The following is a 16,877-nucleotide window of genomic DNA, read 5'->3' as shown; positions in this document are numbered from 1 at the left end:
TTTTCGATCTCCTATTTTGTATATTTCTGACATATACGATAATTTCCATTCTTGTGGAACTTCTTTGTTGTCGGTGAATATTTGTAATAGTTTTCTTATGGGCTCGTAAAGTCTTGGAGTTCCGTTTTTTATCAACTCGGCTGAGATCCCCAGATCCTGGTGCTTTACCGTTTTTTCACTCCACTCACTTCCATCTTCTCCAGGTGTTCTCTGACTGCACCTTTTCACCTTTTTTTATGCCGTCCTACCGATTTTCTACCGTCTGGTCTTTCCCAAAACACATTGATAATCAGTCTGTCGTCATCACTCTATACCACGTGGCCTGCCCATCTTAGCCTATTGGCTTTTATGTATCTCACGATGTTTCCCCGCCTGAAGAGAGTCTCTAATTCATTGTTGTATCTGTTCCTCCATTCATTTGTCACACTGTCCCTGTAATATTTGATATTTGCAATATTTGATATAACTTGTGTCTATTTATTGAGTCGTAGGCCGGTTTGAAATCTATGAATCTGTTGAGGACGTCAAAGTCGTATTCCCACGATTGGTTTGGAACTTGTTTCACTGTGAATAGCTGGTCAGTTGTAGATCTAGTTGTAGCTCACCATGCAAGGTCAGATAACATCCCGGATGGACTATTTATATATTTTTGATTAGTTACACTTCGTTCAGAAGCTTATTTACGACACGAAGAGCAGACAACAGGATGCATGCCGCTATACCTTCAATAAATTTGCCCCGGTAACCCCGTAATTTACCTCTGTTTATTAAAAATAATACTAATAATAGTGTTAATTATTTCTCATCAAGCGATCCGACATATTTCCATTGGTTAGTGGAACGGAGCTAGCGGCAGATGCTACTGGATAATAATCTACTACAAATTATTATACTCCTAAAGAAATTACGGTATTTAAACTCTTAATTTAGGAGCATTAGTCGATAGGTTGCGTTATCAAGAGCAAGATCTGATTCATGAACTAATAGTGGTGTGCAATTACTTAGGTAGCAGCATAACTGGAACGTCAAATAGCGTCGTCCCGCAACAGAGCCACGCAAATCGTGTGAATTATACACAGTTTATAATCTTTGCAGCTCAAAACGAAAATAAATAAAACTTGTTTATATAACTTGATACGAAAATATAAATAAATTCAATGCCCGACAGAGCTATCAAAAAAATCGTAATACCTACCCAGGGCCGGCGATAACGGGCCTGCAAGGGATGCACTGCAGGCGGGCGTCCCTGTTTGGGGGCGCCAGAATGAGCTTTTTTTCTGCTGGTGTTATGCAAAATACTAAAATAGAAAAATTCATTTTTTTTAAATGTGGTTTAAATTCGTCATAATACCCTAATCAGTGTTTGTTAGTTTTGTTTGTTAAATAATTAAAATGAAGTTAATCTGTCAGATCATGGATCCAATAAAACTGTAAAAGAACTTTATTTACCGGGGACATTTGCGGATAGGAGAACACCGACTAAGTCGATGCCTCGCTGCCTGGAACACACATTTTTAGGACACAAGTCCAAAATCAAGTCATTAATATGGAGAGAAGCTCTTCTAGCTACCCCTAAAATCAGGTGGTTTAACCACATAAAGTAATACAGAAGATGTCCCATTACCCAGGGCATCCAAGGAAACCTTCAGTACAAAGCCTCCTCATTCGTTACGTACTGCGATGGGGTGGGGTGGTGTTATAGCTTGGGGGTCAAAGTCAGATAGATACCACTCCAGGTTATGGGCGGTCAGTTAGGTAGGTCAGTGACCGGTTTGATCTTCGGAAATGTGGGTCTCACTGTTTCATTAAAACACACATAACGTCCCCAAGGCTGGGGTTGTACGAGTATCTGCATGGACCCCCATGCAGGCACGCTGTCAGGGAGGCCGTGCCACCCCCTAGCTTTTCGGGTGCTTTAAACTTATATTGTCATCCAAAATATACAAACTGTAATGTGCAACATCTTCACGTCTGGCCCCACTCTAAAAATTTTTATATGGGCGCCCCTAAGAATGTGTGTGCGGGGGGGGGGCTGTGCTAGTTTTGCGGGCGGGCACCTTATACTCTAGCGCCGGCACTGTACCTACCTACGCCAGTCAATGAGAGCAAGAAGAGGATATTACCTCCGAATTCTATCCTACTGCATGGATTTTAATGAAATTTTGGGAATAGCCTCTACTTCTCTCCCAATTCAAAGTCTACCCTATGCCGATGTGTGCTTTTATCTTGGGGGGCGGTTCTCATCCCTTCTCGGGTGTGGAAAATTTTTTGGTTAAAATAACTACGGAAATGGCTAGAGAACCTAATTTTAAGCAAAAACTGTTCTATAATTTTTTTTGAAAACTCAATACTTTTTGAGTGATTCGTGGTTGAAAATTGGCCATTTTAATTGAAACATAACACCTTTTCGAACGGTATTTTGCGAATACCTTGAAAACTAGGCATCTAACTAAAAAGCTATATAAAACATTTAGTCTAGGCGCCAGAGGGGTCACCGTGTCCTTTTCAATTCTGATGGACAAACTCAACGGTTTCTTATGGATTTTTGGCTGCTAATTACGAATTTCGAGGGTGGATTTCGATCCGAGTGGTCAAAAAATTGTTATAAACAATTTAATTGTTTATAAGGCTCTGGCTCATAAACTAAAAGAGATAAAAAAGAATGTTTCAAATAAAATTTGTTCGTTAATAAATGACGAAGAAAAAAACGTTTACTAAACTTAAATCCAGCAATTATAACTCAAGATATTGTAAAATTAGTGCACAATGAAAATGGCAAAATAAGTATTTTTCGAAGCTTTATCGATCGTAACTCGGCTTGTACGCATGCAAATGAGCCTGAGAAGGTCTCATTTTAAAGCTTCATTAATAGACTTCCAAACAAAGTTTGTTAAATTACTTTATCTTCATTTGTTTTAAAGTTATACCCGTTTGAAGTTATAATTTTCTTTAAAAAAATTGTACATTTATTTGTTTATAAGGGTTTCAAGCAAATTTGAGCTGTAAACATTTATACTTTAATTAACAATAATGATAGAAGAACTCAAAAGGAATAATTTGAGCTTAAGAAAATGTTCGTATGTTTATTTTTGGTCAAGATATCGATATTTTAATGGCGCACTATGTCAAGCAGTCAAGTATTTTTCGACGCTTTATCGATCGTAACTCGGCTTCTACGCATGCAAATGAGCCTGTAGTAATAGGCCATGGTAAAGAAGAAGAGGCGTGACTTGGCACAATGAAGTTAGACGGAAGTTAGGAGGTTAGAACATATAAGATGTAACGTAGATTGTAAATCTTTCTTTTATTAAATATAATATTTAATAAATACCTGAGTATTATTATTACATGGCGCAGTCAGTATAAGAGCCAAAAGTACAGTTATCCAGAATGGAAGGAAAAGTGCCAGAAGCCATGAAATTCGAGGGAAACCTTCATGAAAATTTTAGACGGTTTTACCAAAATTTTGAAATGTATCTTATTGCAACTGAGAAAGATGACAAAGCCGATAGAATAAAAATTGCTTTGTTTTTAAATATGATTGGACCGGAAGGAGTTGATATATATAACATTCTCAAAATACCAGAACCTAATAAATTTGATAGTGTCATATCAGAATTTAAGAAGTATTGGGCTTCCAGAAGAAATAAAACATATGAACGTTTTGTATTTAATAGAAGAATTCAAGCTGCAGATGAACCTTTTGATAGTTATCTTAGTGATTTAAAAAAGTTGATACAAAGCTGTGAATATGATACACAGGAAGACAGCATATTGACAGATAGGTTAGTTTTAGGAACAAATGATCTATCAGTTCAAGAAAAATTATTAAATGCTCAAAAGTTAACGCTTGAAACAGCAATAGTGATATGCAGAAACTCTGAAATAACAAAAAGGCAGTTGGAATCTGTAAGAAACAATGAAAGTTTGGAAGTAAATGCAGTAAAAAATAGACAAGAAAGTGGAAATACACAAAGTGAGTTAAAATTTTTGTGTAAAAATTGCAAACGCAAACATGTAGCTGCCCAGTGCCCAGCGTTTGGAAAAAATTGCTTTAAATGTGGTGGAGTAAATCACTTTAGTAATGCCTGTTTTGCTGAATTGTCCAATCAGCAAAGATAATAAAAGGCAGAATGTTAAAAAAGTTAAAGAAATTAGAAGACATGACGAGAACATTGATGGCTGTTCAACAGATGATGACATATCTGTGCATACAGTGAAAGGAGTTGGAGCAATCAACAGTAGAAATCGTAATCAATGGGTCGAAGTGGTCAACATAAACAACAAAGACATTGAGTTCAAGATGGACACTGGATCAGAAGTAAATATATTACCTAGGGATATCTTAAATGTCTTATTCAGAAACAGTAAGTACACAATTGAAAAGTGTAATACTATGTTAGAAGCTTATGGAGGTACACGTTTGAAACCTTTAGGGAAAATTACTCTAAATTGTAAGAGGTTAGATAGGAATTATAATTTAGAATTTGTAGTTGTAGATTTAAAAGTCCAGCCAATTTTGGGTTTAAAAACATGTTATTCTTTTGACTTAATTAAAGAAACACAGAGTGTGAATGTTGATGAGGAACATACTAATAAGGAACAAGTATTACTAGAATATAAAGATGTATTTGAGGAAATGGGCACATTCACAGGTTTTTGTAAAATACAATTAAAAAATGATAGTATTCCAGTAGCTAGACCAGCTAGAAGAGTACCATTTACCATAAAAAATAAGCTAAAAGAGAAATTAAGTGAATTAGAAAGTAGAACTATTATATCCAAAGTAACAGAAGCATGTGAATGGGTTAATAATATAGTTATAATTGAGAAGCCAGATGGTTCACTGCGTCTGTGTCTAGACCCTCAAGAGCTTAATAAATGTATTGTTAGGGAATATTTTGAAATTCCTAGTTTAGAGGAAATAAGTTCGAAACTGTCAGGAAAAAAATATTTTTCAGTATTAGATTTTAAAGATGGCTTTTATCAAGTTAAATTAGATGAAAAATCTAGTTCCTTAACAACATTTGCAACTCCATTTGGGTGTTACAAATTTCTTAGGTTACCATTCGGTCTAAATCTGGCCCCAGAATATTTTCAAAAATTAAATTGTAAAAATTTTGGTGACATTGAAAATGTTATTATATATTTTGATGATCTATTAATTGCATCTGATTCCATGGAGGAGCATGACAAAACACTTAAAAAAGTGTTTGATAGAGCTAGGGAAAAGGGTGTAAAGTTTAAGAAATCAAAATTTCAGTTTAGACAACTGACAGTGAAGTATATGGGACACATTTTTAGCGAAGATGGTATGAAAATAGATAATGAAAGATTGAGGGCTATAAATGAGCTAAAAAATCCGTCAAACAAGAAAGAGCTTCAAAAACTGCTGGGTGTGGTAAATTATGTACGAAAATTTGTTCCAAAATTGGGTGAGATCGCAAGCCCACTGTATCAGTTACTGAAAAAGAATGTTATTTTTCAGTGGCTTGGAGTTCACAGTAAAGCACTGGAAATGATAAAACAGGAACTTGCTAAAAATATATCTCTAAAGAATTTTGATTCTAGTAAAGATATTGTAATTCAAACAGATGCGTCCCAGTTTGGTTTGGGATGTTGTCTAATGCAAGATGGAAGGCCTGTTGCTTATGCTTCTAGAGGTTTAACAGGTACTGAGGAAAATTATGCTGTTATAGAGAAAGAGTTATTAGCTGTAGTATTTGCATGTCAAAAATTTCACAATTATATTTATGGTCGCTCTGTAAAATTCATAACAGATCACAAACCTAATGTAAGTATCATGAGTAAGCAAATAAGTCAAATTAGTTCTCCTAGGTTGCAACGGCTAAAACTGAAGCTACTGAGGTATAATATACAAATTCAGTATGTACCTGGTAAATATTTACATATTGCTGATTATTTGTCTAGAAACGTAAGTGATGAAAGTGCGGAGAATGATGCCGATATGAATGAAATGGTGCATTCATTAGAAAAGCATTTAAGAATGAGTGATACTAGAAAGATTCAGTTTAAAGCAGAAACAGTAAAAGATAATGTACTGAGTAAAGTCATTGAGTGTTGTCTGAGAGGGTGGAAAAATACAAAGTATGAAGGAGAGATGAAAGTTTTTCACAAGTTAAGAACTGAGTTGTTTGTTAATGATAATCTTTTATTTTTCAATGATAGAATTGTTGTACCTAAAGTTTTGCGAAAAGAGATGCTTCAAATTGTACATGAAGGTCATTTTGGTATAAATCGTTCAAGAGATCGAGCAAAAGATATCTTATTTTTGGCCAGGGATGAGTGTGGATATTGCGAATGAGATACAGAGTTGCAAAATTTGTGAAAAGTATAGATATGCAAATAGTAAAGAGCCATTAATACCTCATGACATCCCGGAATTGCCATTTCAAAAATTGGGTGCTGATATTATGGAACATGGTGGCAAAGCTTATTTGGTTGTTGCTGATTATTTAACGAAGTGGCTAGAAATAATCCCTATAAGAGGTAAACAATCGTCTGATGTCATAAATGCACTCAAGCAGATATTTGCAACACATGGTATACCAGATGTAATTATAGCTGATAATATGCCTTTTGGATCATACGAATGCAAAAAGTTTGCAGATAAATTTGAGTTTAAATTTCAAACTAGTAGCCCCCATTATCCTCGATCGAATGGTTTAGCTGAGAGGTTTGTACAGATATCTAAACATATTATTAAAAAATCAGATGACATGTGGGTTGCTCTAATGAACTATCGTAATACTCCTATTACTGATCTCAAGAGGTCACCAGCTCAACTTTTATTTGGCAGAAAACTTAAAACTAAATTACCATTTGTTGAAAAGCAAAATGATAATATCAAAGAAGTTAGGTCAAAATTAGAAGAAAGAAATAATATTTATAAGGAATATTATGATAGGCAGACAAGAAATAGGCCCGAATATAAGCAAGGTGAAAATGTGGTGTACAAGGACAATAATCAATGGAGTCCAGCTGTTATTGTAAATAAACATGAGGCTCCAAGGTCTTATTTAATTGATAATGGTAAAAACATCTTAAGAAGAAACAGCTATCACTTGCGTAAGTCAAAAATTGATCCTGATATTAGGCAAACTCGGAATTTAAGTGATGACAATATTGATACACCTAGTTGCAGTAAAGCTCAGAGTTCTGGCAGTTCAGAGTGTGATACTGATGTGAGCATGAGACCATCACGTACTATCATACAGCCTGCCAAGTATTCTGATTATATTTTATATTAGTATAGTTTACTTTGATTGTATTTTGTATTAGCATAGTTTTTTTTGTTTGTTTAAAGTTTTGTAAAAAAAAAAGAGAGAAAAAGGGGAGATGTAGTAATAGGCCATGGTAAAGAAGAAGAGGCGTGACTTGGCACAATGAAGTTAGACGGAAGTTAGGAGGTTAGAACATATAAGATGTAACGTAGATTGTAAATCTTTCTTTTATTAAATATAATATTTAATAAATACCTGAGTATTATTATTACAGCCAATATGTGATATCCATATAAAAATGGATCGAGTTATGTTGCACCATCATCATTGCATATAAAACGAGTATTTATGTTGTGGCGGCATACACACAATTGACGTGCCTTGATGATGCTGCAAAAGAACTAGATCCACTTTATATGGATAATATCCACTATCCACTGGATATAATATATATGATATAGATTATATCTATATCATATAGATAATTAGACTCTGAAACCCCAGAAAGTTTTAGTTTTACTGCCTACAAGAACAGACTTAGTACCACCATGTAACTGTAAAAATTGCTCTAAGAACTTATGCAGACGTCAAAAAGCTGAGATTTCCTGTATATCTCGATTCAGATGCATGAAACAAAAAGTTTGTAAAAATAGTATTAATAAATAATATCAACTTACTTTTTAGTTCTATTTCTGAAATATTAGTTTTTAATGTTTTTTTTTCTCATTAGTACAAAAAATAGAAGACAAAGTAAATAGAATGAAAGGTAATACGAGGTACAGTATGATGACTTAATTATAAGAATTATATGATAGAATTTTCTTAGGATCTTCAAAAATAAAAAACGAAGATAACGTATTAATACATAGAAATTATAATTTGCATCGAGAAGTTAGCGCGTGAACCTTTACGCGGTGAGCCGATCTTGCGCCTCAGAGCGCACTATTAAAATATCGATATCTTGGCCAAAAATAAACTTACAAACATTTTCGTAAGCTCAAAATGTTCCTTTTGAGTTATTCTATCATTATTGTTAATTAAAGTATAAATGTTTATAGCTTAAATTTGCTTGAAACCCTTATAAACAAATTAATATACAATTTTTTAAGAAAATTATAACTTCAAACGGGTATAACTTTAAAACAAATAAAGATCAAGTAATTTAGCAAACTCTGTTTGGAAGCCTATTAATAAAGCTTAAAAATGAGACCTTCTAAGACTCATTTGCATGCGTAGAAGCCGAGATAGGATCGATAAAGCTTCGAAAAGTATTTATTTTGCAATTTGCATTGTACACTAATTTTACAATATCTTGAGTTCTAATTGTTGGATTTACGTTTAGTAAACGCTTTTTTCTTCGTTTTTTATCAGCGAACAAATTTTATTTGAAACATTCTTTTCTATCTCTTTTAGTTTATGAGCCAGAGCCTTATAAACAATTAAATTGTTTATAACAATTTTTTGACCAGTTGGATCGAAATCCACCCTCGAAATTCGTAACCAGCAGCCAAAAATCCATAAGAAACCGTTGGGTTTGTCCATCAGAATTGAAAAGGACACGGTGACCTCTATTTGGCGCCTAGCCTAGACTAATTGTTGTAGCTTATAAAAAAACAAAGATGTTGGTTCCTTCATAAATTGTCTAGTTATAATACAAAAAGAGATATGGTAGGTGAAAAGAGTTTGTTTTTTTGATGCATGCTCAAATCGGTGTATTCAACTTGAAATAACAGAGAAACGGTCGATTTTAGGTGTATAATGCTACCAATACCTTTTGTAGTGCTTTAAAAAAAGAATGTGTGTACTCTGTACGCACGTAAGAAGTTATACTTCTATTATATGATTTCAACGAAATCAATATTCTTTAAACAGTTTATTTATATTTAATTTAAATAGTAAACTAATTTTAATACTTACTACTTTCCAAAAAAAATTATTAAAACAATACCAAAAATTAAAAAAATAAAAGAAAAAAAAACACACAAACACATTGAAAAATACCACAAAGAAATGATTTCTGAACAATAATTGTTGCCAAAAATTTTAACTAAATACGTATTTTCTGAAAAAAATTATATAATATACTTAATCATATTTATAAAAATAAAATAAAATAATAGGAACTTGCATTGGGGTTCGAACCCACTTCCCGTCGATCGAAAATCCAAGCGCTTTCCCACTGCACCAAATTCACGTATCTGTCATGTGGGAATATAGACCAACTGAACGTTTTCACCATAAACTTTTTGACAGTTGTTTATTACTTATATGAATTTAATCAAATTAGTTTGATTTTTGTGGAATTAAAGGAATATTTTGTGGAATAACAATATATTAGGTGAATATTGGTAGAAATTTTAATGGTAATCAAATTATGTAAAATCAAAGCATTACAAATATACTATTTTGGTAGGTTCATTTTAAGTTTTCCAAATAGGTAGGTACCTATGTAATTTTTTATTAGGATACTGAAACATTTACAATAATTATTACCTACCTGTCGCTTTTAAAAACTATTTAAAAAATCACTACAATTATAAACTTGCTTTCTTCTCTGTCATCACAACAATAAAAACTAATATACACAACATTTTTGTTTATCTATAATCTCCATATTGAACAATTATTGACAGATGATTTTAACACCCAATCAGATCCCGTATAACGTTTGACCGACTAATACCATTTAATACCATACTGTCGGTGTGCGCATGCGCCAGGGAATGTAAAAATTCACCCTCGTGCCTAAAGAAGTATAACTTCAAAAAACATTTAAAATGAGTGATATTAAATGTCGATTACATTTAAACTAAGCGAGATATGCTGCAAAAAAATTGATGAATAATGTATTTTAATAAAAAATGAGAAGTATATTTAAACCCTTATCCACCATATTTAAATGCATCCTTTTACTTCTACAATACATTTTATTATAGTGTTATTTCTATGTTAAAAAAGTTAGGCGGGTTTATAATAAATGGTTTTTGAAAAAAATAAGATCAAATTATAGGGCGCATTTTTAAATTTTCTTAAATTCCTTCTTTTTTCTCCATGTAACTTGAAAATGATAAGAGCTACGAAAAAAAGAGCCACACACCATTAGATGGTATAAGTGGCTCCTGTATATATATATATATATATATATATATATATATATATATATATATATATATATATATATATATATATATATATAATTCCAATCTCTTTGACCTCTATTGACTTTGAGATAAGCCTATTTAGATTATCCAACGGAGAGTCCGTAGATTTACCAGATTGGTAATATGTATATTGCCGATTCATTATGTACCTATCCAGAAGCCTTTCTATCGTTTTTAATACAAAAGGCTTTTATTGGTCTATATGACTTGGGTGCTAGGTGTGATACTTTACCTACCTTAGGCAAGTATAGATTAATCTACCTGCCTCCATATGATTCATTGTGTTTGATTCATGAATTGCAACCCACAGGTTCATAAACACCTTGCAAATTCTTTTCAGTTAAAATTTTTGTTGGAATTTGTTTTAAATCATTCCAAGCACTCTATGATTTCTTTTATTTTGTTGCAGTTAAAGAAGAGACTGCAGAATTCAAAGAACCCATATCCTACAAAAACAATTTCGTCCCCGTCTTCGTGATAACGATGTTGGTCATCGCAGGCGTCATAGGAATCGTGGCGTTGGCTCTGAAGATAGCCAGCAAGAGGATCACGGAAGAGTTCGACAACGTCTCCATCGCTTCTGAGATATCTACGAGCAGTTGCAGTACGGTTACGGATGTTGAAGTAGCCATTGAAGGTTCGAATAAATATACGGAAAGATCCTTCAGTCACATATTATAATTACCGATGAGGTACTTGATGATTTTGAGATTTCCATTGGTGACTACAAAACGAATAAAGCTGTACCTACAGATACTCTTCGCAGAATAACAAATAGATCAACGAATAAAGATGGTGTTAAAAATGATGAATATGTTAAAAATACGTACTGACATCATCAATTAATCGTTGGTTTTAAAACTATGTATTAGGTAAAGCTCCCTGAGTAAATCTCTACAATACTTATTATGTTGCTCCAACAAAAATACCAGTAACAATTGATAAAGCATTAATTGACATATTACACTTCAAAAATTATATTTTAGTTAATAATGAGCTAAATGTATTAGGCAGTAGCATCAACAGTATGTACCTAGCTATCCCGTTACTCTTAGGTCTATCCAGAGAAGAATATAGTACATACATCACACAGTTTGGTAATAATCAATAATATAGTGCCTATTTATTTTGTTGTTATTTAGCGTATGGCAAATAGAACACATAATTAAAAAGAACAGAAAACGTTAACCCATTCACTACCTATCACGCGCCAGCGCGTGATGTGGTTACTTCAATCAGGTGTCGTTCCATCCTTTTCGAATGGCAGCGAATGGGTTAAATGAAATATTACAAACAAATATCTAATGTATCAATACAATCATTTTCGGTCACATTCAAGAACTCATGAAAAAATCCAGGGAACCGCCTTCGGGGGCATTATTTAACAATGTGACGGACAGTTTATCGTTGCGCACCAAAGTCACATTCAGGAGTGTATTTCCCCATCTGTGTAAGCTGTCAGCACATCTACCGCTGCTTATTCTTATTTTGTTCAACTTTGTCCATATACTGCGCAGTACAAAGCCTGGCGGTTTCTGATCGATACATGCCATTTGGTCTACTTCCTGTGGTGGGTCGCTCTCCAATTGTGTTCTCTAGGCGTTGGTGAGAATGAGGACAATGGAAATAATCTGGAGCACAGTCTATTCATTTCGATATCAAGCTTGTCATAGTTGATAGGTAGTTAATGGTTACCCTTTGTTTTTCTACACTCTTTGAGACGAGAATGACTTCTAGTTTTGACGGTGGAATGTGACTCAGAATGGGTTAGCTGTTATTCTAATTATAGCGGAGATCATTCACATCGTTTGGTTCAATTGAATATTCAGCTGCTAAGTATACAAGTCCGAGAGCGGATGATCTGAGTACGGAGGTTGAGGTACCCCATATGGTGCCACATAGCTTTTCAGTGGCGCACCCAGGGAGGGGTTTTGGGGGTAATAACCCCTCCTAGGGCATATAAATATATAAAGAATAGTAGGAAAATGTAACTTATCTTTCACAAACAATATAAAAAAATTTCGGTGCCCAAGGCAACCCCCTCCAGAAAAAAATTCTGGGTGCGCCACTGTAGCTTTTGGATTATATTATTTCGCGTCTTTAGTTTTGGTGCCGTTCTTTGTAGGTGTTCTTTAAAACCCAAAGTTCTGTCAAAGGTCACTCCAAGATATTTTGATGTTAAATTATGACTCCAGGCGTTAGTGTAGCCAAATTTCTGTGAAGTTGTCCTAGACAGGCCCACTATGTATAAATTAAACAGTAAGGGCGCCAAAACAGATTTGGACAATTAGAATTGCTCATTGTGACTTGAAAGGGTGTCAGTGAGCATGAATCAATGAGTTTAGTTCTGTTTTGACACGGAGTAGTTTGCAGATTCATCATTGTCTCCAGACGGTATCGTATGTAGCTGATAAGTCAATGAAACCAACGGATATTTTTAACATTCTTTGAAAACCTACTTCAATGTGTGTTGTTAGGGATAGAATCTGATCTGTACAACTGCAGTTAGGTCCTGCTGCTTGAACCTATTGTTGCTAGAACACTGCTTGCTCAATGTAGACCAGGACTAATCTGTAAAAAAACGTGTATTTTTGGATGTGAGAGGTGGCATTAGCCTTTTTGCAGATAAAGTTATGTTACACCTTCAGTAATAATAATTGACTTATGCTCCTTCTCAAATATGCCCGGAACATTAATAAAAAAATTAAAATATTTAAAAATTTCGAAAAACATCGATTTTTTTCTGCTTTCTTTGCTTATAACTTTAAAACGGTTCGTTTTGGAACAAAGTCGTAGAGAAATAAAATAAAGATAATTGAATTTTGTATGATATACGACTGGTCAAAAATGCCTTAAGGTACTTATTACCTTTTCTGCAATATAGCAATAAATACAAAATAAGGGGGCAAAATACGCCTTTTGTTATTCAATGTTTGTTCATCACTTTGGTGGCACTTAAAACCTTAGTAATTCGCTTAGAAACTTCTTATAACTTAAATGGTCTACCAACTTTCATTACAATCGACCTAATAGATTTTGCATAATAAATTTGCAATGTAAATGTTTTTAAAAAAGTTCAATTTTTTTAAAATCTTTCTGAACAAAAAGTAGACCATTTAGAAGTTGGATAATTTTTTACATATAAAGAGGTGCGCTACCTATCTAATACACTTTGCAGAATTAAAATCGGATTATTTAAGGGCCTCAGCAATGTTTTAAAATTATAAACAATTGTTTGGCTTATAAACAAATAGCTTTGTTTAATAATAAAAAAATTAATTTTTAGCAATGCAAATAATTAAAACCGGTATAATTTGACTTAAACTTTCAAATGCTGTCAGCAGAATTGCTATTTTATTTTTGAATCAAAAGTTATTCTCGTTCAAAAATTGCAATTTTCCGATTTTTTGAATGTTCCACCACGTTTATCTCGAAAACTATGCATCCTACGAAAAAACTTGTAAGAACATTTTTTGCTTAGAATTATCCAAGAAAGAATACAAAAAATGTTTTATTTTGCGAAAAATCGATGTTATGTAATTCCTTAATTTCTTTGTTTATAACAATCTTATCGACATCCGGATCAACTGTTACCCAAAAGAATTCGTGTTCTACGGGTCAAAATATATAAAAAAACTTGGGTAAGTCCATCTAAATAAAGGAGCCCGTAGCACCCCCTCCTGGACACAGCAGTAATTTATTTATAAGCCAAAAAATTGTTTATAACTTTAAAACATAGCTGAGGCTGCTTAAATAATCCGATTTCAATTCTGTAAAGTGCATTAGATAGGTGGAGTGCTTCTTTATATGTAAAAAAATTGACAAATCTTTGTATGTACTAGTTTTTGTTGTGCAAGATTTTAAACATTTTTAATTTTTTAAAAAAAGTTTAGATTGCAAAATTATTATGCAAAATTCTAGTAAGTAAATTTTAATGAAATTTGGTGGACCGTTTTAGCACATTACAAAAATTTTCTAAGCGAATTAGGAGTGTAACCTAAGTCTAAGTGATGGAAAAACATTGAATAAGGACAGGCTTGTCTTGCCCCCTTATTTTATATTTATTGATATTTTGCAGCAAGGGTGTTAAATTAAGACATTTTTAACCAATCGTATCTGAGAGAAAATTTAATTATCTTTGTTTTATTCCCATACGACTTTGTTCCAAAAGGAATAAAAGAAGAGTTAAAGTTATAAGCAAAGAAAGTAGAAAAAAAAACGAAATTTATGAAATTTTTAAATATTTTATTTTTTTTATTAATGTTCCGGGCATATTTGAGAAGGAGCATAAGTCAATTATTATTAACGAAGTTATCACCTAACTTTATCCGCAAAAATCCGAATGCCACCTCTCACATCCACCTAAAAACATATCCTTCCTGGTCTAATGGGTATTAATTCAAATCTGTTTTTACTAATTCTGTTGTAGATTAAGCTTTGCAACCGTTTATAGACACAGCTCAGGAGTGCAATCGGTCGGTAGTTTTGACTCTGATCATTTATTGCCTGTCCTTATTCTAAAATGGCTACAATGGAGGCTTAAGTGACGGGGATATCTCCTGATTTTAAGAAATCTTTTTACAAATCAGCCAACTATTTCCTGGCATATTGTCACAGTGAATGAAAAATTCTGGATGAATTTTATCGTAAACGAGTGCCTTTCCAGGCTTAATTTATGATATTGCCGAGGTGATTTCTTCTGGAGTCAGAGTAATCGATGTATAGGTGGCCACTTGCATAAACTGACTTATAGGTACATAACCTATCTGTTTTCCATTTTTTAAATAACAATTTGAATACAATTTTATTACAAACAATGTTTATATTGATAACGACAGAAATGTCACGCACTAAGTTTACGATTTGCAAAATGGCTGATGGCTCTGTATTATTCAATGTGTTCCTCTGTTTTGTCTTGTGTAATAAGAGCTCTTGCTTCTGACTGTTCTCAGTGGGACTTTTTGGCACATATAATTAAAAAGCTTTATTTCGGTCCAATGTATTTGGTAACAAACAAAATAGCTGCTTATATTGTGGTTGTAATCTCTTCTCCATTGTGTAGTCCTAGTTTAACTTCGTTTTAATCATATAGGTAACATAAATATAATACATAGACTGCGAAAGCAGAAACAATATCACATCACTACCACTACCACTCAACCACAGTATAAAGAGGGACAGTAGAACCACTCTCCGAAAAATTGGAAGTAAAATCTGTAGTCACGCATGGCGACCGTGCAATGTTCTTAGTCGCTTTTGCCCCACTCTCGCATTGCTAGTCGCATAGAAACGTACGGTTTTAACAGGGAAAACCCGCATCCACCACTGGTGAATTATCAATTGCGTACTGCCGGTATTACTTCTTGAGATCAAAGTGCCGACAGATAAGTGGTTTTACTGTCCCTCTTTATACTGTGTCTCAACTTCAAACATTTAAGTTGCTACCTTCCTTATGTTTGGAGATTGCTTGCTAGTAGGAAGGTCACGTGGTAGATAAACCCCGCCTATTAGAAAGAGATACAAGACCTGCTCGCATCTTTTTTCTCTGTCGCACTTGGGGAACAGGTTTACGTTTCCGTGCACAGTCTGGGTATTAGTTATGTCCATGGTTTTGACACCCATTACGGTTGGTATTAATCGTTCTTGTGATATAAGAATAAATCCAACTCGAGCAACTCCCCCTTGTGATAGAATCATAAACAATCTTTAAGAATTTCGTACACAGACACAAATATATATTCAACGAAAAGTTTTCGTACGGAATTTTTAAAGCGCATCACAGATGTAACTCTACTTTAAGTGTTAGATTAGTTTAGTGAGCTATTGCATATTTACTGTGATATACCAGGTGTTGGAAGCACTTACTTTATTTTGGGAAAGTATGAAAAATGTAAAACACCGGGTATAGTATGCAATTGAAAACGCATGTGTATTTATTTTGTATATTGTAGTGCGGTTGTATGTATGATCTCTTTTATAGATCAGTAGACTCGAATAAATATTTTTATATTTCTGTAGTTTTTTTTCTTTTCAAACATGACTTTCTTCGTTAGTATTGATTTAAAAAAAGAATAATAATCATGAATGGGAGTATCAAATAAAACGATAAAATTAACATGTCATTATAATGAACATTTTAAAGAAAGGGCACTGAAAAAAGGTAGAGAGAACAATCATACACAATAAACACGTTATATAGGGCCATAGTTAGTAGAAGGGTTAGGAACAATTAACTACATCTGCAATGAAAATGATTCTCCAAATTAGAGCACAGCTTTTATCAAACAAAACTGCGACAATAACTTGGAAGGACTATCTCCTGTAAAAGAAAATAATCACTGCAACAATTGCAGCTATACAGGCAATGAGAGAAATCAAAAACATATGAGAGTGCCATATTTATTTGTTAGGCCAACTTTGGAGTTCAATAAAAGCTCGGATAAGATCGATATATTCGCCATATTATACAAAG

General features: G+C 33.5%; 1 protein-coding gene across 1 annotated transcript in view; it reads left to right on the top strand.

Moving 5' to 3' along the window:
- The window catches only part of LOC114329590 (uncharacterized), a 115,113-nt gene extending 98,695 nt beyond the window's left edge, over window positions 1–16,418 (top strand). Inside the window, exon 5 of the mRNA XM_028278790.2 lies at window positions 10,815–16,418. Within this exon, the coding sequence (XP_028134591.2) occupies window positions 10,815–11,086 (272 nt within the window). The 3' untranslated portion in view covers window positions 11,087–16,418. The remainder of the gene's footprint in view (window positions 1–10,814) is intronic.
- The last annotated feature ends 459 nt before the right edge of the window (window positions 16,419–16,877 follow it).

The sequence above is a fragment of the Diabrotica virgifera genome, chromosome 1, assembly GCF_917563875.1.
Source record: "Diabrotica virgifera virgifera chromosome 1, PGI_DIABVI_V3a".
NCBI classification, from domain to species: Eukaryota; Metazoa; Arthropoda; class Insecta; order Coleoptera; family Chrysomelidae; genus Diabrotica; species Diabrotica virgifera.
Note: the sequence above shows the minus strand (reverse complement) of the source record. Positions and strands in the feature narration are given on the sequence as shown.